Source organism: Glandiceps talaboti, chromosome 3 (assembly GCF_964340395.1).
Source record: "Glandiceps talaboti chromosome 3, keGlaTala1.1, whole genome shotgun sequence".
Lineage (NCBI taxonomy): Eukaryota > Metazoa > Hemichordata > Enteropneusta > Spengelidae > Glandiceps > Glandiceps talaboti.
Genome location: NC_135551.1, coordinates 28,612,190 through 28,633,379, shown reverse-complemented (window position 1 = coordinate 28,633,379; position 21,190 = coordinate 28,612,190). Strand labels below are relative to the sequence as shown.

At 35.7% G+C, this 21,190-nt stretch overlaps 2 protein-coding genes across 2 annotated transcripts in view; one reads left to right on the top strand and one right to left on the bottom strand.

Annotated features, from left to right (window-relative positions):
- The window catches only part of LOC144453984 (vesicle transport protein SFT2B-like), a 12,069-nt gene extending 5,066 nt beyond the window's left edge, over nucleotides 1–7,003 (top strand). Inside the window, exons 2-6 of the mRNA XM_078145365.1 lie at nucleotides 261–347; nucleotides 956–1,041; nucleotides 1,700–1,817; nucleotides 2,599–2,657; nucleotides 3,326–7,003. Of these exons, the coding sequence (XP_078001491.1) occupies nucleotides 261–347; nucleotides 956–1,041; nucleotides 1,700–1,817; nucleotides 2,599–2,657; nucleotides 3,326–3,395 (420 nt within the window). The 3' untranslated portion in view covers nucleotides 3,396–7,003. The remainder of the gene's footprint in view (nucleotides 1–260; nucleotides 348–955; nucleotides 1,042–1,699; nucleotides 1,818–2,598; nucleotides 2,658–3,325) is intronic.
- Nucleotides 7,004–14,159: 7,156 nt separating this feature from the next.
- On the bottom strand, nucleotides 14,160–21,020 carry LOC144432739 (uncharacterized). Its single transcript, XM_078121011.1, has 5 exons — nucleotides 20,960–21,020; nucleotides 19,600–19,786; nucleotides 19,162–19,236; nucleotides 18,533–18,648; nucleotides 14,160–17,999 (listed from the first exon to the last, which is right to left on the bottom strand). Exons 2-5 carry the CDS (start codon nucleotides 19,702–19,704, stop codon nucleotides 14,255–14,257), a joined length of 4,041 nt encoding a protein of 1,346 aa, XP_077977137.1. The 5' UTR covers nucleotides 19,705–19,786; nucleotides 20,960–21,020; the 3' UTR covers nucleotides 14,160–14,254.
- Nucleotides 21,021–21,190: the final 170 nt, after the last annotated feature.

Below are 21,190 nucleotides of genomic sequence, written 5' to 3'. Positions count from 1 at the left end.
TGGGGTGGGGATGGGGGATGGGGACCTGGTAAAACTGTTACTTACAGACATAAAGTTCCACACTGTAGCTTGTCATTTATTTCTGTAAAATACCTTGGTTGGAACTCAGGTCGAATTTACATACTTCCTACAAAAATTAATGGCTAATTTCAAGAAATCAAACGTTGAAGACCAAAAGTCTTTGATTTAATTTTAATGATAATGATAAGGAAATATGTCCATTTGCATACATTTAGTAATAATTTCTTTTTCTCTTTCAGTTTTCAGATGCTACAACTCTAAGCTGGTCAACCAGAGTCAAAGGGTTCATCATATGTTTTGTTCTTGGTATGACTTTATCATTTTTGGTAAGTGTTTGGATCCCATGGTCTTGGATTACTACTTGTACTAGCTTAAAATATAGACCCTCCACCCACGATGGTCTATGCTTAAAATTGGAACCATAGGGATGAAATAGGCCAGGGCTCAAAATAATTTTAAATGTTTTCTTGCCCACTAGACAAGTAGATTTAAAAAAAAACTTGTCCAAATCAGAAATTAGTTGTCGACAAAGTGAATTTTTTACTGAAACTTTGGGCACCTTAAAATTATAGCTATCTTTTGATTTCATGTTCAGTACCTCCATACCCTACAAATACATTACTATAGTTAATGTGAGAATAAGTTGGCATTCCTTTTTCCGTTTTGACTCTCTAGCAAGAGTTAAATGATATTGCAGGTTCTGAGAATTACTTACAAAATATAATTATTACATTTCCACCAGTTGTATTTATTCTCCACTCACCAATGAAAGTATGGAATCTAACATTATCAGTGCAAAACAGGCATTAATTGAAGGTGACATCACAGCAATAATAAACATTTAAATATACAACAAATATATATGTTTACACATTTTTGTATTCTAACAGTTTGTTGTGATTTATATCAATTAATTGTTTGTTTTATCTTGCAGGGAGTCTTTCTTTTGTTTTTGGGTAGTAATGGTTTGGTGATGTTTGCCATCTTCTACACACTTGGAAATATTGTAGCCATGTTAAGGTACTGTTCTATTTACTCTGAAGTAGAATAAATCATTAATTTATGTATGGTTATATTCAACCTCTCTTGCAATAACTTTGTAGGTTAGGCCAAAAAAAAAAAATATCTGGTTCTGGTCAGGGTAAACTTTCTAAAGTGGTGCGACGACGCGAATTTTTTTTTAAATTAGTAAATACACATTTTTTTGACACTTTACATACTCTGTTCTATCAAATTTATCTCTTGAAAAACTTCCCTTTTCTTCGAAGCAGTTTATGTTTTGTATTTAAGCAGTCTTGGCATTTAGGGTAGATTTCATCTGCTTGTTCTCCTGATATCAGGAATAAATAAGGAATGGGAAAGCAAAAATTATCGGAAAAAAAAAAGGATCGACGCGAGGGTATTCAGGGCACATGCGCGCTTACCAGAACCAGATATATTTTTTGGGGGGCCTTACCTATTAGTTTTTGTATTCATTACCAAGCTTCATTAAGTTATGGACTACAATACCTCTCTGACCTTCATCAATATACTCCACAAACGCAACTCCACTCTTTCTCTGATTCTCGTCTTATCTACAAAGGCCATTGACTAGGAAATTTATTGAAAGGTTTCATGAAAGATAAAGGATTCTAATATTTTACTCCTTGTTTAAACTGTTTTGTTTTTTTCACTCTAGTACGTGCTTTTTGATGGGACCACTACGACAACTGAAGAATATGTTTAGTGAAAAAAGAATAATTGCAACGATTATTGTAATTATCAGTTTTATTTTGACATTGATGGCAGGGTTATGGGTAAGTACGTCAGGAAAATACTTCACAACAAATGTAGAAAACATTTTTTTGTCAAAAAGTTGAAACTACTAAACCCAACATTATGACAGAAGGATAACATTTTTTGCTGTCATATGAAAATGATTAGAGTATTTGTCACATTCAGATTGTATGTATGTATGTATGTATGCATGTATGTATGTATGTATGTATGTGTGTGTGTATGTATGTATGTGTGTATGTATGTGTGTATGTAAGTATGTATGTATGTATGTGTGTATGTATGTACGTACGTACGTACGTACGTACGTACGTACGTATGTATGTATGTATGTATGTATGTATGTGTGTGTGTGTATGTACAATGTATGTATGTGTATGAATGTATGTGCCGTATGTATGTGTATGTGTGTGTATGTAAGTATGTATGTATGTATGTGTGTGTGTGTGTGTTTGTGTATGTATGTGTGGGAGTGTCCTTCTGTGTGTGAATGTGTAAATGTATCTATGCATTATCTGTGCATGTGTGTGTTGAGTCTATATGTGTGTCACTCAATGCGGAGTGTCTTTCTGTGTGTATGTATTGTGTTTGTGTGTGCGTGCATGTTTTCCCAACTGTATGAATTCCAATGACGAGTTCTTTCCACATCAGCATATACACTTATGAAAACATAACCATCAATTAAAACCATGGAAAATAAGAATAATATGAAAAATGAGGAAATTAAATGATATGAATATTATAGTAATATTTGGAGTACTGTGATGATTGTAACATTGCAATGTTCTTGTTTTTTTGCAGTGGAGCATTAGTGCTCTAGCATTAATATTTTGTATCATCCAGTTCTTAGCCCTGACATGGTGAGTACTAAATTATGCTTTCATTGACATTAGATCGCTAGTATTAATTCCCAATAGTTTTCTCAATCAACCCAAGGATAGTACGAGTGACTTTAGTGAGGATCACACAAGTTCAATAAACGAACCTCGTTCATTTAGGCCAAAATCCCCTCTCCTTTCCGCTCATCAAACGTTCACAAGTGTGACATTGACAAGTTTATATATAATAATATTATTATAATCGAACAAAGATTTGTTTATTGAACTTGTGTGACATTGTGCAGTCATTCCTTAGTGGCCATGTCACCTCAAATCAAAGAGGAGGCTTTTAATAAATCTTGAAAATTTCTGTTTTGAAACAATGCTTTTTCATGTGAACTTTAACAAATGCAAATAAGCCAAATGCAACTTGGACCAGGAAGCAATGGTGAGGGAGATGCTCATGATAGCCTTTAATACTTTCTGCAAATACAAATATTGTGTACTTCAGTTGAGCATACTTATTGACTAGGTTTCCATGGTATGTGTGTGTGTGTGTGTGTGTGTGTGTGTGTGTGTGTGTGTGTGTGTGTGTGTGTGTGTGTGTGTGTGTCAGGCAAATACGATGTGAAGAAATTTTAAAAAGTGTGAAATAATGCAAATTTTAACAAACATGTTTTTTTTTGTTTTTTTTATCTTTTCCATCCTAGGTATGCGTTATCTTATATTCCATTTGCAAGAGATGCAGTCAAGAAATGTTTCTCATCCTGCATGGCATAGACAGAAGACTGCTATGATGTATGTTTATAAAACCCACCCTCACAATTACAGTGGACCATGTGCAAGATATACAACACACACGCTACATTGTATATTACAGTTGTAACCCTTGTATTCATTATTGTATGATGAGTGTACAATACACCATATTCAAATTAACCAATTTGCAGCCTTTGAAGTTTGGAGAGAAGAATTACACCATGGTGTCCTAGTATAGAATAAATAATAGCCACAATTTCACCATGAATGTCAATAGTATAACAGTACAAGAAGTAGTTCAGAAATACATGGAAAATAACGTTTTGACTTTCTCTGAACTGAGTATTTATAATGAAAGAGTGAGGAAGCTAGATATAACATAGACTGTATACGTTGTGTCACTATGCCCTCACTGGTCAACTCTGAAAGGGGTTGACCAATGCGTGAGGGTGCCCTGTGACAGCGTACCTTACAGACTAGATTTAACATTAGCCTATACACTTCAGCTTGTAATTGCCCTATGAATAGCACCACAAGTGGCCAAACTGTAAATTCTTTTGTCTTTCTAATTACAATATTGCATTTTGTTGACACACTAATCATGTTGCTGTCACTATGAAAGAGAAAATCTCATTTTCCTCACTTTTTTTTCAGTGATTTTAGTTTCATTTTGACAATTAGATAGTACAAAATATACACCTTGGTAAATCTGTATCACCAAAAGGGTTCAAAGACTTAGTTTTATATCAGAGGAAAATATCTACTCACAGAGTCAACAAACATCTCTTGGAAGTGCATCCCAAATTTTTGCTGATATCTCATCAGCTTCATCTAAAACTCTTAATAGTTTGAGTGTAAATAAAAAACAGACCATACACTTATTTCTTTGAGTAGTGAGAGAACTCTTGATAAAATTTGCATTTATCAGATAAAGGGTTTCTTGTAAGGACAGAGATAGTTTAATATTACTAAACAAAATCTTATTTTGTGTACTAACTATTGTGTACTAAACGTACAGATTTTATCAATTATAATCTGCACATAATTAGTGAGAGATGACACTTTGTCAGTTAAAATGGCACAAGCTGGGTTTGTAATCTACTTAACTCAACTGAAAAGTTACAAAAAAAACAAAACCATACTTGTATAATGTTAATGTCAATACATGCCTTCATTGGTACTGAAATCATATCCCGGCATTGTTTGCCCATTTCATAGCATTATAATGACATCTTTGATGTTTTAGTATACATATGATACATTATGTTATCAATTGTTTATGTATTATTTATTCATGAGTACTTGGTTTGAGTTCTGGCAATAGCAAATGATGATGCAGTAATTACAATACAACAGATATCTCTTAATTCACAACAAAAATTACATCCCAAAATCGTATAAACTCAGCTTGTGCCCCTTTAAGTATATTTTTGACTCACCATAAAATGAAATTCCAAAATAACCCTTTTCATAACTTCAAACTGTTTTACTATGTCATATATAACAGCATACTTTCAATGCAAGTCAGCAAGCTGAGAATAAGTATATTTCTCTATGTAGAGTAGTGAGAATTTCATACCAAATAGTTACAGAATGGTAGGATTGATTCAAAATGCTGCAAATAGGGGAAGGACATGATTTTGTGGTAATTAACCCCCACCAGGTACAGGCTGATGGAGGCCAAAGGAATGACCAGTGTCTGGCCATCTGTCCATGTATGTGAAGGCCATAGGAATGACCAGTGTCTGTCCATCTGTCCATGTATGTGGAGGCCAAAGGCATGACCAGTGTCTTGTCGTCTGTCCATGAATGTGTCGGTCTGTCCATCAGTCTTTGTTTTCATGCATGTGGTTTGTCCATCTGTGAACAGCTGTTATCTCTGACACCAACACTCAATTTGTACCAAACCCTGCACAAATATCAAACACTGTATAAATCTCCTTTTGCTAAACATGGAGTTGTAGTGAGATTCCACATTAGGAGAAAAGATGTGAATTGTAATGTGTTTAATCAATCAAGTGCCTATTACATTTTTATCACATCTTTTGGAGTCTAATAGTGTAAATTCAATCTAAACTACAGATGTTCTTAATTAGTTTGGTTAGTCGCAGCCAGAAATGAAAACAATTGTCAAAGATCCAAAGAAGGTAAAAATCAAAGTTGACTAAAATTCATTTTATTTCATACAAATATATTTTTTTTTGTCATGAAGATTTTTATCAAAAAGTGTGACCAGAGTTTATCATTACTAAAAAATTGTTGTCAACTTTGTGACATAAGACAAAACAAACCAAGAAATGTATTTTGGGGAAAAATAACCATTGTTGCCTGCAGCTGATAAGAACTGTTCAATTTGATGTTTTGTAGTGTTTACACATCACACAATTCATAAAGTGTTTAAAAAAAATAGCTTTTCAAAGATTGTATACAACTGTGCAAAACATAAGCCTTGGTTGTCTCTATGGAAACAGTTTGTATCTCGCTGTTATAATGTTATAAATATGTCTCATCAGATTCTAAAAGTGCATTATGGTTTTTAGTTCTCAAAGTGGAGTGTTTGGTGAAATAATATCTAATTACACCATGAATGTAAAAGAAATTATTATATTTTAGTCCATTGTTTTATTTCCTTGCCAAGTGAAATGTTTGTATGGTAACAATTTTTATGTCAAAAACGTTGTAGAACTGATCAAGTACAGGCCCTTTTATATACCAGTACATTTATCATATTGACTCCAAGCCTTTAGAATTTTCCCTAGTTTATACCAAATAGAAGTGGGAGAGAGAAAATGAGAAGATGGAAAAAATTCATTTCATTAAGAAAGTACACTTGATATGCACTTTGTAGAAATTAATTTGTAGGTCCATGTTTGACTTTGTACTCATTACGTATTGATTTTGAACAGATGCACTATTGATTTATCTTTGTTTTAGATTATTTGCCATAAATTAATGAATTATGAATTCATGCATGTCTTAAACAGAAAAGCTGGTAACTGCTACTTTGGTAGCATTTGTTCATTTTGGATTTTTTTTTGTACGACTGTCTAAAATTGGGAGTTGAGGTGATTTGCGAATTTAATATACTTAGAGAATTGTACATGTATATATTTAATGTATTTTAATACCTAATAAAATTGCATGCCTTGACATTTCGTTCAGAGGTAGGGGGTGTTCAGCCAAAGAGGCATAACACTCAGTTGCCTGAGGTCATATTATGTCTTTCTCTTATGTATGGTTGAGGGCGCTATTCTAAATAGTTGCACAGTGATTGCATATATTACTGAATTCTTGTATTATTGTATCAGTGATTAATAGTAACTTTACCCAGCTGTAAAGAGTGGCTTGAGCACTGGCAAGTTATTATATCATTACTACGAATATGATAACTTTTGTTAATTATTGAAAAGGTCAGAGGTGAAAAAAGTATTTCTTGTGTACATATCAAATATTCTATCGTTCTTCCATATCTGTGCCACCTTGAATGTCAATTTACTCATCACCACAGCCAATGCATCAATCTATTTTATCACACAAGATGTTTATTTCTTGGAGTAATTTTCTGTAGAAATAGTCCTACTTTCAATGGTGCATGAAGGGACAATAAAATATACAAACAGCATTTTTAAAGCAGAGAGTGGTGTGTTGATTTTTAGAGTTTGTTGATGTGGCAATTGTATATGTGGGTATTTTCCTCATGAGAAATTATGTTGTGCACAGTATTAAGGTATACACAGGGAACCTTGCACACCCCTGTAACATTCACATACCTAGGACAGGGTTGTGCACATAATTGTAACAGCTCAGTGGAGCCACAGGGACTGTATCAGCCATGTGTACGATATCCCTGTAACAGCTCTGGCCAACAAACTAGGTGTAACTGGTATGCCAACATCATTGTAACATAGATGTGAAAAATAGCAATACAGCATAGGTTTTTACAACATCCATGTACAAGAGCTTTTTCCCAAAGCCATGTACCAGCTATGTTAGCATAGCTGTAACATAGGCATTTCCCACAGCCATGTACCAGCTATGTGAGTAATGCTAGTCAGATATGAACAAAGGGGTTGCTACAGGGTATTATTCCATCATAGCTGTTACATGTATGTGCACAACTGTGTACTAGGTGTGCAGTACACAGCTATGGTACTGGGATGTGCAAAACAGTCGTGGCACAGAGGCAGTATTCCACATCTATGCAACAGGCATATTTTTCACAACCATGCACCAGGGCTGTGGAAAAATATACCCTGTATCAGGGCTGACGCATACAGCTGGAACATAGCTGTGCCCTTTTTCCTAGCACTATGATGTGCAAGGTGATATATGTTTCTGTATTTAGGATACTGCATACGACTTCTATAGTCATTACTGTACCTGTTGTAACGACATCCACAAGTGTTTATCTTTTCATGAAGAATAGTCTATAAATAGGATGATGTTGCAGAGTTTGTCATTTTCTGTTTTTTTTTGTTTATGTCACACAAATATAACATTGCACAAGTGGAAGCATATTGGTTTATACCTTGAGTATTAAAACTTGATATTACGTCTTGGGTAGTATTATTATAACACAGTTTGTATGTTGGATTGTGACTAGACAGTTAATCCTCAATGAAAAGTCAGTGTTCTTTCATTTTTAAAAGAAACTATATTGCAGGGTTTCTGAAGTGGGTTTGCTGATATGCCATGTATAAATCTGACAAAAGTCCATCTGTTTGCTTAGTCTTGACATAAATACTGTCTTGTCACCTCTTTGTTTATACAAAGGGCAAATATACTCTTGCACACCTTGATTGTGCTGTTGTCGACTTTCACATGACCCCCCCCCCCCCCCATTATTACCGCCTGGATTTATTTGCATAAATCAGAAAGAATTTTTTCATTTTCTCTGTCTCCTTCAATTTCTATGATTCTATTGTAGATCAAGAGTTGTGTAATTTCAACTTGTTTGGCTGTCCAAGATCATTGGAGATATCAGGGGCTATAAGTTGGTAGTTGTGATAGTGGTGGTGTTGATCTCAGTGAATTGTCAAAATACCGCTCATCGTAAATCCCGTGTAACGTTCCCTCTGTAGGAAATGATTGACTTGGTGAGTAAGGTGGTGGTGGTTCATAACCCATTCCTTGAATAGATGACGGCGATATTCTCTCTTCGGAATAAAACATATCGTTTCCATAAATGCAGTAAGGTCCATGTTGTTCAGTTGTGTTAGTGTTTATCGATCGATGTGCACATTGTCCAATGGATGTACGAGTGTTTACCCCATGAGAAGACGACGGACCACTTATTGAGTTACTGCCTTGTCTGGACAACAGTATTCGCTTTTTACACCACATTGTACAGACTGCAGTTGAAATGAAATTAGGTGTATCAGTTTATACAATGTTGTGAAAAAGGAACATTTTTTGAATATGCTTGTAAGAGGTTGTAACATGAACAACAATACAATTTACACAAGAATACATGTATTTAAACATTTCAAATAATTTTCTCAGAAAAAAACAGTTTTGGGTCCGCCCCCAAAAATCAGCACCCTCAATGACAATCATGATTTAAACCTATTATTGATATTGTGACATTTAGGAACCTGTATACACAGAAGTCATGCGACAGACAAGGAAACAAACCCAGAGTTGTAATATTGCCCCATGTATAAAATAGGTGAAAATAAAATAGTTGATGTCAGTTTCCGCATCCACTATTCCTTGTTAGACTTCACAATTTTTTTCTCCAATATCATGTTTAAAAAAGAAATTATTGTCGGCAAATTGAGCTCTAAGTCTTACATAAATCACTTACCTTTACATGTATGACAAAGAATGGCAATAATTGTCATTACAAATAACAAACCAACAACTCCAGCCACAGTGCCCGCTGAAAGGTATGAATAAATCAAAAAAAGAATTCATTGTTTTGAAATACAACATTAACAGACATATAGGCAGTATTACTCGTACACTGTATATTAGACGAACTACTTTTACAGGTTCATAGGCCAGATATTGGTGCACCAAGGAAGATATTTGCACCTGTTATCACTTCAACAAAAAATATTGATATCTCTGAATAGGTATAACAAAAGAAATTTACTCGTTGAAAATCTCTATGCAGGCTGCCTACATAAGTTTATGATGCATATTTTATTCAAAGCACGTGTTTCATTTATAAACATTATTTATATTGCAAGTAGATAGAGACCATCATGGATCATAGAGACGGTGGCCAGGGTACATGCACAGAAGTGTTCTCTCTCAAACAATAATGTGTTTATTTCACTTTAAATTATTCTTCCACGTGGGACATACACATTATGCAGATGTGTTGTTGTTTTGTATCGCACCTGTTTATTACAATTGCACGATCGATCACTCGTTGGAAAATGTATTCCATACATGTTTGGTTTCAAAAGATATCGAAACTTTAATGTTGAATGATGATGCCATTGGAACTATTTTTTGCATCAGACAAATACCAGATATAATTTTGTAACAATTTGAAATCTTTGGTGTATAAAAAAAGCGTTGGTACCTCAAAAAAAAAATCACCTCATAAAATCATTGTCGTACATGAATACCTGTTGATAACAGTACCAGTTGTACCTGTACTACTGTCTGGTCTGGTCACCTTTCTATATGGGTTATACTTACCAATAATGTGTTTGGTTTCTTCAAAACTAACCATGGTTGATAAAGTGATATCCTATCTTGAGATGTATATATCTGATTCCCACATACTGGTACCTTGCTTGCCTGTCTCAGTTAGACACCAGATTTAAACTGAATGCCTTCCGCCGGTAAGGGTGGTCTTGAGTTTTTGGTCCTACACATAATAATTGCTGGAATGCAAAAGTTTTGGCCATAGTACATTGGCAAAAAGGTGTCCCTAACTATAAGAAATCTGCAAGGACTTTGTGATATCAATCTAAATGTAGTGGAACAGGTGTAATGAACTGAAAGTTTCAAATTTACAGATACACATACACATACACATACACATACACATACAGACATAGATTTACCCATGCATACGGAACAAATGTTAGGATTGCTTATTGCCCATATTGGTATCATTTGAACATATTATTATATTTAATGAACTTTTGTTTGTAATAGCATGTTCATTCTTTTGACGGATTCAGTGTATTATCTCTATCAAATCTGAATATAACTAAAATTCCAAACTTGGAAAAGAAAGTAGGAAGCTGCATAAACTGCAGTTGAATGCAGGGCTTTTGCGAAGGATCTGAAAAACAGAAATTACCGCACAACACCAGAGTGTCAATACAACGGCACACTGTATTACGAATAGTAGAATTACACGTACGAACATACTATGTGAAGTGAAGTGAAGTGACGTACGTGACGTGGATATACTGTGCGACACAGTCACTTGTGAGCTAATATTCTATTCCAGAATGGTAATACTCTCGTCTAGGATGACCATAATACAAACTAATGACGTTAGGTATATATAATATTCAAAAAATACGTACCGTGTCGGTGATTGCTCCGGACTGTGTATAACTGGTCTAGAATATTACCATGATCCTGGAATAGAATATTATTATACTAGCTCACAAGTGAATGTGCTGTGCGATCAGGTCAAATTAACGCAACTAGAACAATTTCATGATTTATGCAAGAAATTTAGCGCTATATCTGTGATGTTTTAAGTCCCAGTGAAAGTTAGTTGTCGAAAAAGTTGTTCAAATGCCTGCTACCTATTCTCAGTACAGGAAAGCTTGCCATACTCGACTTCACTCGGCCTTCGCGATCGATCACCTATACTTCATACCCGGATATGTACACTGCGTCTCGTTTCCACGGCAAATAATAAACAAAATTCAAACCTTCATAACATCGCTGGTATGCATCAGAAAGTTGACAGACTTCATGACACAGGTCTATACTTTGATCCTATTTTACGGCAACATACTTTGATATCATATAACTGTAACACTCATTGCAACACAGTAACAACATTTACTTACGCATTTTCATTGTCCGAATTTGTCGTGATAATACGGATAAATACACTACGTTCTGGTACCGGTAGCAAACTCGCTCCTCTCCTTAATCCTCGGATCCTCCCTCAGTATCGAAAGATTTATACAAACGACGAGCGGGATGTAAACTCCACCAAGGCTCACCAGGTGAATTCAAACCTATTGGGGCTATTGTATGTATGAAAGTAAACAAACGAGTCGTAACAAACATATATGAGCTCTATAAATAAGTATGTGTAATTTCCATTGGTCATTGTCCCCGGTACTGCATTTTCTCGTAAAATGTGTCTGAAGCAAGGGTTTTCTTTATTACTGGTATTATTATACAGGTCTATACTTTGATCCTATGCAACGTTTACGGCAACATACCTATCATATAAATTATAATTGTAACACTCAGTTCAAGAATTTCGCGATGCATGCCACAGTTGAGTAAATTTCAATGTCTCTCCAGTTCGTTTGGTTTCTCGAAATCTAACAATCAAATCTGGACAGAAACTTACGATATATATTTCGATATATGTACATTTTAATACAAACATCCCGAATATTTTGAACAGTGTAGAACCAATGGCAGGGTCCAGTGCATTGTATTGGCCATGGCCTTGATACATAGATTTTGGTATTTTACTATAGCCAAAGCAAACCATTATATTTTATCCATAAAAAAGATTAAAAAATTGAACAGAAAGGGGACATTTTGCCGATATGATATCTGTACTCAATGGCTAGTGGTAGTTGACTTTGTGTATAACAACACTTTCAAATTGGGAAGTTTCTTACAACCTGCTGAAAAAACACCAGTGCGTTTGCTTGAACGAAGTGGGGAGGGAAAGACTTCACACATAAGAGAAAATTAAGTAAAATCAATAATAAACTTGTAAGGATTGCTGTCCTAATATGGATCAGGGAAACCAAAATTTGTAGTTGTAGTAATATCTAATCTGGGTAATTATATTCTAGGAATGACAGACCTGCTATGAGGGTCCATGGAACCAAGACCAATATTGTTTACCGTTACAAACTATGTGACAGGGCCAGGTTATCTTCAACAATGGTGTATATTTTATCAATGGAATGATGTAGTTCTCCTATACACTATTGAAAATGGTTCACAGGTTCTGTCTTCACTTGTATCAGTTATTATTGACATTGAAGCCATACAGTTTTATGGCATTTATGTTGAAGAATGACACAAATGTCAAAATGACACATAAATCCATGTACATATATTTAGAAATAGATTTGGGGTAAACAAATCTGTCTGACAAGAAGATAGTCGTCACTTATAGTTCTTTACCCCTGAAGATAGCCACTTTTAATTCTTTATCCCTTAAGATAATCACTTTTAGTTCTTTACCCCTTAAGGTAGTCACTTTTAGTTCTTTACCCCTTAAGGTAGTCACTTTTAGTTCTTTACCCCTTAAGATAGTCACTTTTAATTCTTTACCCAAAAGGTAGTCAGTTTTAGTTCTTTCTCCCTAAAGTATGCCCAGTTTTCTGACTACAACCACCATATACTAGAAATTCGGTACAAAGATTATGTTAGCACAAGGCAAACTAACACATACAAACTTTATCATGACTATACCCATACTGAATCTTTATGTTTAATTATGCTGAAAATATATAATTGAATCTAGCCAACACCATAGTGTTTAGGAATCACATATCTACTTGGGGCAATGGCCTATCACACTCTACCTTGAAAGACTGATACATGTAGGAATCACCTGTCTACTTGGTGCAATGGCCTACATCAATCTGATTAAAATCTGATGTGGTGAAAGCGGCAAGATGCCTTTATTTACCTCTATATTTCCATCGTTTTGTGTCGTTTGTTTTGTTCTGAGTGATCGTCGCCTCCTATTCTCTATGGTTAAAGTGAAGCACTCCAAACTTGAGTGTGGACCTAGGACCCATTCTTTTACTATGTTAAAGAGTTTAAAATGGGTTGTCATGTAATGAGTGTTTTGCTTTTTAGAAGGTGTGCATTTATTTTAAAGTTCTTCATAAATTGTCACCTCTGTATCTTACTAAATACGTAACAAGGGTGGATGAAGTACATAACTATTCCACCAGACAAAGATCAAATCTCAATATGCATGTGCATGCCAAGAATTAGCAGTAATTCTGGCAAAAGAACCTTCAAATACTCTAGAGCTGTTTTATGGAGTTGTTTCATTTTCTTGTCTTGTTAAGCTTTGCTAGCTCCGCTTTGTCTGTACTTTCTTTTTTGTGTTGTATGTAACAGGGCCCTGGTGGCTACCCTATTTTACTACTACTACTACTACTACTACTACTACTGCTACTACATCTACATGTACTACTACTACTACTACCACCACCACCATTACTATTACACTACTACTACTACTACCACCACTACTAGTACATGTACTATCCCTACTACCCCCAAAATCACTATTACTACTACTACTTCAACTACTTGTACCACCACCACCACCACCACCATTACTACCATTACTACTACTACTACACCACCACCACCACCACCACTACTACTACTACTACCACTACTACTACTACTACTACTACTACACCACCACCACCACCACCACCACCGACTTTCCTCAATCAATATACACATTCAGCAACAAAGAAACACCTTCTCAACACCTTGATAAATGTCTACCAAGAATTTTATTCTTCTACAATATTATAATTAAGTAATTTGTGATAATAAACCTGTTTGCAAGCATATATCTTTACACCATGTCAACAAAGTTTCATAAATTTTTCGTTCATAAAACTGAACATAGTATAAATATTTAACAACTTTTAACAAATAGTTACAAAAAAAATTAATCAATAACATTCAATTAAAATTAGAAGAGCTTTTCAACCTCAATTTCTTCTATGCCTTGTTTCACCTCTAGGTGGCGCTCTATCCTTTGAGTCATGGTAACTTCTGCCATGCTCTGAATGTGATCTGTTTTCCCATCTGTCTAAGTCGCGTCTTGAAGTTGAAACACTTCCATTGATAATAAACTTGGAACCACTTTCTCTATGCCGACTGTTGCTATGGGGATCTCTACCTCTGTCCCTATCAGATAGTTGCTTGTCACTTCTGTATGCTCGACTTGATGAATCGGATGGTCGTCTATGAGAATGCCCATTTCTGTCCCGCTCTACACTTCTTTTCACTTCATGTTGTGTTGTTCTATCAGTGTAAGTATCAGATTGTCGTCTTTTAGGAGTAAGTTTTCTGTCTTTTTGGACATCTTTGGCATGTCTTTGTCTACTAGTATCAATATTCTGACGTGAACGTCTCTGTTTGTCAAGTGTTCTTGGTGATGTTTTATCTTTCCTTGTTCTTGTTCTGCTTGGCTGCTTTTCTTTTTCCGTTACAGCGTTTTTTGTTTCATTCACGTCCTCCTCAGAATCAGAGCTCAGAATTTCTCCTTCTGATAACTCGTACTCAGGTGTTGCTTTTGTACTTTTAGAATCACCACCACCTATTCCTGAAATAGCGCCCTCATCCTCCTTGGTAACTGCACCTTGTCCTTTGTCAGGAGCAACACCATCTTTGGGAACAAGACTATCTTCTGGAACAAGACCCTCCTCATTACTGTCTTCTTCAAACTGACTAGCCATCGCATTGAGTCTAGCATCCTCATTAACATTATTATCACCATCATCATCCATCTCTTCAAATTGTATTGATGAACCTGGAGTTGCTGGAGGTTTGTCTCCAAAGCTAGAATCAAATTCACTATCACTACCAATAGGAGCACTTAATTCTGTAAACTCCATATAAGGACAATTGGTGTCTGTTGCATCAGCTTGGACGGAATGTTGTGACATTTCGTTCTGGGTTCCTTTCACAAAGTGATTAGTCACAGAGTCGCTACTACTAATCTGCTGATTGTCATCACATACTGGTCTTTCAGATTCACCACTAACTCCATTCGTTTCTTGTTTCTGAGAAGCTTTAGTAATGCTGATGTTTGCTGCTTGGTTTTTACTACTCGGTTCCGTATCACTCAACATCTCGGTAGAAGAATTCAACTCAAATTCCTTGTTTTTGTGCTTCCTAACATTATTTGTACTGTCATGGACTTCAATCTCTGGTATACTTTTGTCTTCCTTCTGACTAACAAAGACATCGTCATCACTGTTGTAATCTAAAGACCTCTCATCATTGATATCATTGTGAGTTGATAGGCCTATTTCTATGTTATCCTGTAAATCATCTTCTTGACTCCCTACTGCATTGTCATCCTGAATATCAGAGGTAGCTATACTAGTAAGTGAGTTCTTTGCACATATCCCAAGTGAGAGTTTTGGACTCCTCTCAATGTCTTCATTTCTGGTAGGTTTGTCACTCTTGAAATCAGTTGCACTTTGACCCTCTAAGCTTCCCGATCCCATTATATTTGTACTCATTTGATATTCTGTGACATTTTCACATCCAGTGTCCACATCACCGACTTTAACTGGCATATATAGACTAGAGTCTTTGTATCTTTCCACTGATACATCATTTAGTTCTTTCACAGAATCCCTTTTTGATCCAGATTGCCTTTTCCTGTCAGAAGTTTTTCTTTTCTTTACTGGCTTATCATCTGCTGAACTTGGTCTCTTTTTCTTAACAGCTGACTTTTTGGTACCCTGATCTATTGTTCCAGGTGAAGTGCCAGAATCGCAGGCCTTCTTTTCTTTAGTCTTCTCAACAGCAATCTTACTTTTACTGGTAGACTTCTTAATTTCTGTACTCTTTAGTTTTGGCTTGTCACTTTTCACCTTTATAGTTGTTATACTTGATTTATGCTGAGGTTTGTCTGGTTTCTTATCTTTTTCTTTTAAATCATGTTTATCATGACTATTTCTTTTACTCTCATTCTTTGGTTCCTTGTTTACTGCAAGTTTCTTTTCTGACTGCTTTTTTGTTTTATCCGATTTCACGTTCCTACTACCCATATCTTTATTTTCAAGACTCACATTATGCACACTGCTTCTTCTGGCAGTTTTATCGCTAGATCTCTCTCTCTTGTGTTCTTTGTCTGACTTTTTGTCAAGGTGTTTTGAAGTAAGCTTTCCTTCCCTAGTACTACATTCTAGTTTATCCTTCTCACGTTGCTTTCTGTCTTTGGAAAGATGGCCCCCTACTCTTTCATCTTCCACTCTTGGTGATACTCTTGGTGATTTGGATTTATCTGATGGCATTTCTTTTACATATCCTTCATTTTTGTGGACCTCAATTTTAAGGGAAGACTTGTCACCTGACCTTCCTACATCTTTGTCCATGCTGTGGCTTCCTCTCTTCATCTTAGACTGTTTGTCTCTACTTCTAGTATCTGACTTCTTCATCCTTTCGGGTGTAATGTTGGCATGACTAACAATTTGCTGAGTTGAATTTTCCTTCTCAACCACTTCATTACTTTTAATGACAGTACTTTTCTTTTTTGGACTTTTATCACTATTCTTTTCCCGTACTCTTTGATCTTTTTCACTTATCAACCTGTCTCTCCTACCATGACTATCAGTATCCAGTTTGTGTTTCCCCATATTACTAGAGGACCGAGGAACTTTTCTTTTGCTGTCTCTGTCACCACTTTTTCTTCTGTCGTTTAACAAATGATCAGAGCTTTTTGTTTGCTTTTCTCTTTTATCCAATGGTCTGCGATTTCTGCTCACAATTTCTTTATCTTTGTGGTTACGACTTTTGTTTTCTTTGTTGTCTGTAGCACTTGTTTTTTTCATTGAAGCCTTCTTTACTTCTGTTTTATATTTGTTAATAATTTTCCTGGCTTTATCTTTTTCAGCAGTCTTAATACGTTTCTTTTCTTTGTCTGAGTCTATTCTCCGTCTCTTGGCATATGTTTCTTTTCTTTCAACACTTGGAGAAATTTTCTGTGAGCTGCCACTGCGACTTCTTTTCCGGCTGTCCCTGTGATGTTCATCATGTCCACTGTTATGACTTGAATGATTCTTGCTTTTTGAAAGACTATCTCTGGATCTACTATTCCTGTGGTCCTTCTCTCTGTCATATAGTTTTCTCTGTTCTTGTCTCGAGGGAGAGATACCAACTCGATGTGAAAGACTTTCAGAACAACCTGAGCTATAACTGCCACTTCGTCTTGACTTTGATCTGTGATCTGAAATATGATGCTTTTTATCATGATGACTATACTCAACTGTCTTTTTTTCGGGCTTTCTATCTGACTTGATAGTTTTCTTGGCTTTCTCTGTTTGTCCTTCTCTGTGGCTCACACTTTTCTTTCTATGACCTGAGCTTTTATTATCAATGATTCCCTGTTTATCAGTATGTTGGTCACTACTTTGAAACTCTGATGCAAAGTTATCCTGCAGCATATCCTGGTCAGCATGGATCTGCAAAGCATCTTCTGGATACCAATGCTCTATATTATCAAAAGCTGTAGAGTTCTGATAAGATAGTTGAGTGGCACCTTCATGATGATTCAGATTTCTTGGGGTAGCTTCATTCATAGAATGTTCATCCCCTTTCTCCTCTCTGTATGCTATTTTCAAGAGTCTGGAAGTTATGGCATTATTATTTTTAGTTTTCAATTCAGTTTCCATCTGCTGAAGTCCAAGCTCCTGGACTTTGTTTTGTGCATGGTCAAGTCTGAAACAAAGAGATGCAAACTTGGGTCAAGTTAACAGGCCATAATAGTCACAACTATGGGTGTTGCCGTACAGTGCGTGAATATATGACATTCATATGATAAATCAATGCAAGATTTTCTCCTGCGTATCTAGGCAGTGCTGCTATAGTGTTTGTTACACTTCATTCATTTGTAGATTTCTTTCAAAGGTGAACTGTACTACAACTACCCAGAAGTACCAAGATCAATTTTGGTTCCCAAATATCAACTATTTTGTAAAAGCCAAATTCAACATTCCATAATATATGTATAGGTGTTTTTTTGCATACATGTCTGCTTTTCTGCAGATAATCGAGTGTGATAGCATACATGTACTTCAGGTCTTCATGGGTGTCTCAGCCGGTCACACCAAGGTATAAAGTCTCTCTATATGTGTACACCACAATGGGTTTTTGAATGTTGATTTTGTAAGATATATATATATATACATGTACATATATTTGTGCTACTCTTGCACGTAACTATGCTTGTAGTACAGTTATGAACGACTTACTTTTTTCTTAGTCTATCAATTTCATAATCTTTCCTTTCCACTTCATTTTTGGCTGTTCTGTACAACAATGAGATGTTTCTTTTCAGAATCTCATTTTCTTCAGCCAAATTTTTATTCTGGAAATAGAAATTAAAACACAACATTCAGATCATTGGTAGCAATTATATCACCAACTGGGAAAAAAAAGGTATGTCTGTGAATTACCTAGCTTAATTACCTCATCAAATAATATTTATAATTTGTAATGTATACACATTGCATTATTATGTCAACTAAACAATGACATCTTGCACTTTATTTTTATGCATAGAAACTTTTCAACATGCAGTAGACACTTTTATCACCAAAAACACTACCAATATATGTCCATATGATAACAAATGTATGAATTTACATTCAAAAGTGGGCCAAAAGATGAAAAAAATCATGAAGGCCAGCTATTGATGAAGACTATTCAAACAAGTGTTTTAAGTTATAACCCCCATCAGCCTTGAAGTGCCGCAATATACTACTGAGGCAACGACATTGTCAAGACTGTATATAACTAGACTATAACAGTGGAAAGAATTGATGATAAAAAACATGCATTTGTAAACACAAATAAAAAGCCAGCAAATGATAAGTCTTACCTCTGTTTTAAACTGTTTATTTTCAGATGAATATTGCACTAGCTGCTGTTTGCATGTTTCATGCTCCTTCTTCAGCTGAAAATAATCATGAGATATTCAGATATTACTGTACAGAATGTAGTTGTGTAGTCAGTTATAAGTGAAGCTGAATACTAATGTTTCTGGAGTAAAATTGTGAAGCGATGCAGTAAGTTTTGTACAAGGGGTTCCAGAACCCTGGTATAAGAATTGGGTAATCTGGTAAATTTTATATTTTTCCAGTATCTGTAAATGTACCATAACTTAGGTTGACTACACTTGTAAATCTGCAGGCACTGCCACATGCACCAGGTCAATTTTACTGCATGCTTACTTTCTCAATAAAAGATAGGGAAAAACAATTGTGAGCAGGGCCATATTGTTCAGGTTTACTACAATGTGTGTAAAACTAAGACATACCTCATCAAACTGTGACTGTGCATCAGTTGTCACAATATCAGTGTACAAATCAAAGCCACAGCTTTCATCATCAAAGTCTTGTACAGGACTTTTGTCACCCTCCATTATTGTGATGAAATTGTGAAACCTTTTTTTTTGACTGATAATTGGCTTCTCACCAGCACAACTCTTGCCCTGCTTCGACTTCCTGAGAGTGAAAGAGGTATAAAAGGTACAAAGGCTATGTAAAGCATATATTTAAAGTAATATACAAATCTATGGCATATTTAACTGAAAGTTGTTTTGAATATTTTACATAAAAGATTTGTTGTGATTGAAATATATGTCAAAAAGTTGCTGACTGGCTACATGCTTACCAGTCATAACGTCCCCAGGTCAAAACGTCCCCGGGTATGACCAAAACGTCCCCGGGTCAAAAACGTCCCCGGGTCAGACCAAAATTTAACCAAGAGACTTGACTGTGTAACAGTTTCCGTTCCTTCCCTAAAACACGGTCAAGTATCGATGCCCATATTCCGAACCATTTTCGTGATTTACCGTGAAAGATACAATTTAGTTTTCACCGACTTGCCAGTGCATACTACTTTCGTTCATCACGATTAACTATATTTGCATGATGTGCTAAATACATTGATCAATCGCAACATTCAAGTATTTGAAGCGTCGCCACGCGTGACTTCAAACCTTACAGCCCTCTTCATTTGTGTCGCTAATTAGCACTTGTGTTAGCCGATCCATGGGAGCCGCATAAACGTATTTTGGGCACCTGAGGTGGGTACGCAGTCACATTACTGTATTGTGATGTAAGAAATAGTAAGAAATAAGGATATAATGTAACACACACACACACACACACACACACTCACACAAATAGTTTGGGTCGAGAAAAATGGAAAGACGGGGACGTTTTGACCTGGGGACGTTTTGACCCGGGGACGTTTTGACTTATGGAAACCGGGGACGTTTTGACCCGGGGACGTTTTGACTGGATACCACATACTTTTTACATAGACAATCCATCAACAATCGTTGTATAACTTGCATTGCATGCAAACAGACATGAAATATTTCTGAAGACAGCTTTTCCTAAAACACCTTGATAAATGGTCACAGTGTTCTGATTAATTATTAGGAGTCGTGCAGAAAATGTTTCTTTGTGTCACGCGCTCGAAAACCTGGCGAACCCTGGACCGTGGTACTTACTGGGCTTGTCCCATTCACTGTTTGACCTCACGACTGATGTATTGAACTAAAGCAACGCATAATCGAATGCAGAATGGACACTCTACAGAGCGTGAGGGTTGACATATACTACACAATTTTGCTGCGGTTAAAACATAACCAATAAATGAAATCTTACTTTAAAAATCACAGCATTTTCACAAAATAACAGAAAACATAATATCCCGCTTGCCGATCACTGAGGAGTGTAATTGCAAACAACTACACAATAATTAAGCATCCCTAGACATTGGCTTTGTCCTACCTACAAAAAAATGTTCTTGTTATTGTGAAATTAAAGCTAAACATATTTCATGAAAATCTTGATAATGGAATTAAATATTTATATCAAATTTCATAGCAAACTATA

What these genes read in the sequence shown, in the direction of transcription:
- LOC144432739 (XM_078121011.1), bottom strand. Translation starts at nt 19,704, where the DNA reads ATGGAGGGTGACAAAAGTCCTGTACAAGACTTTGATGATGAAAGCTGT. An exon ending in CACAGTCACAGTTTGATGAG is followed by an intron (nt 19,237 to 19,599) that starts GTATGTCTTAGT and finishes GATTATTTTCAG; the next exon opens with CTGAAGAAGGAGCATGAAAC. An exon ending in ATTGATAGACTAAGAAAAAA is followed by an intron (nt 18,000 to 18,532) that starts GTAAGTCGTTCA and finishes TCTTTGTTTCAG; the next exon opens with ACTTGACCATGCACAAAACA.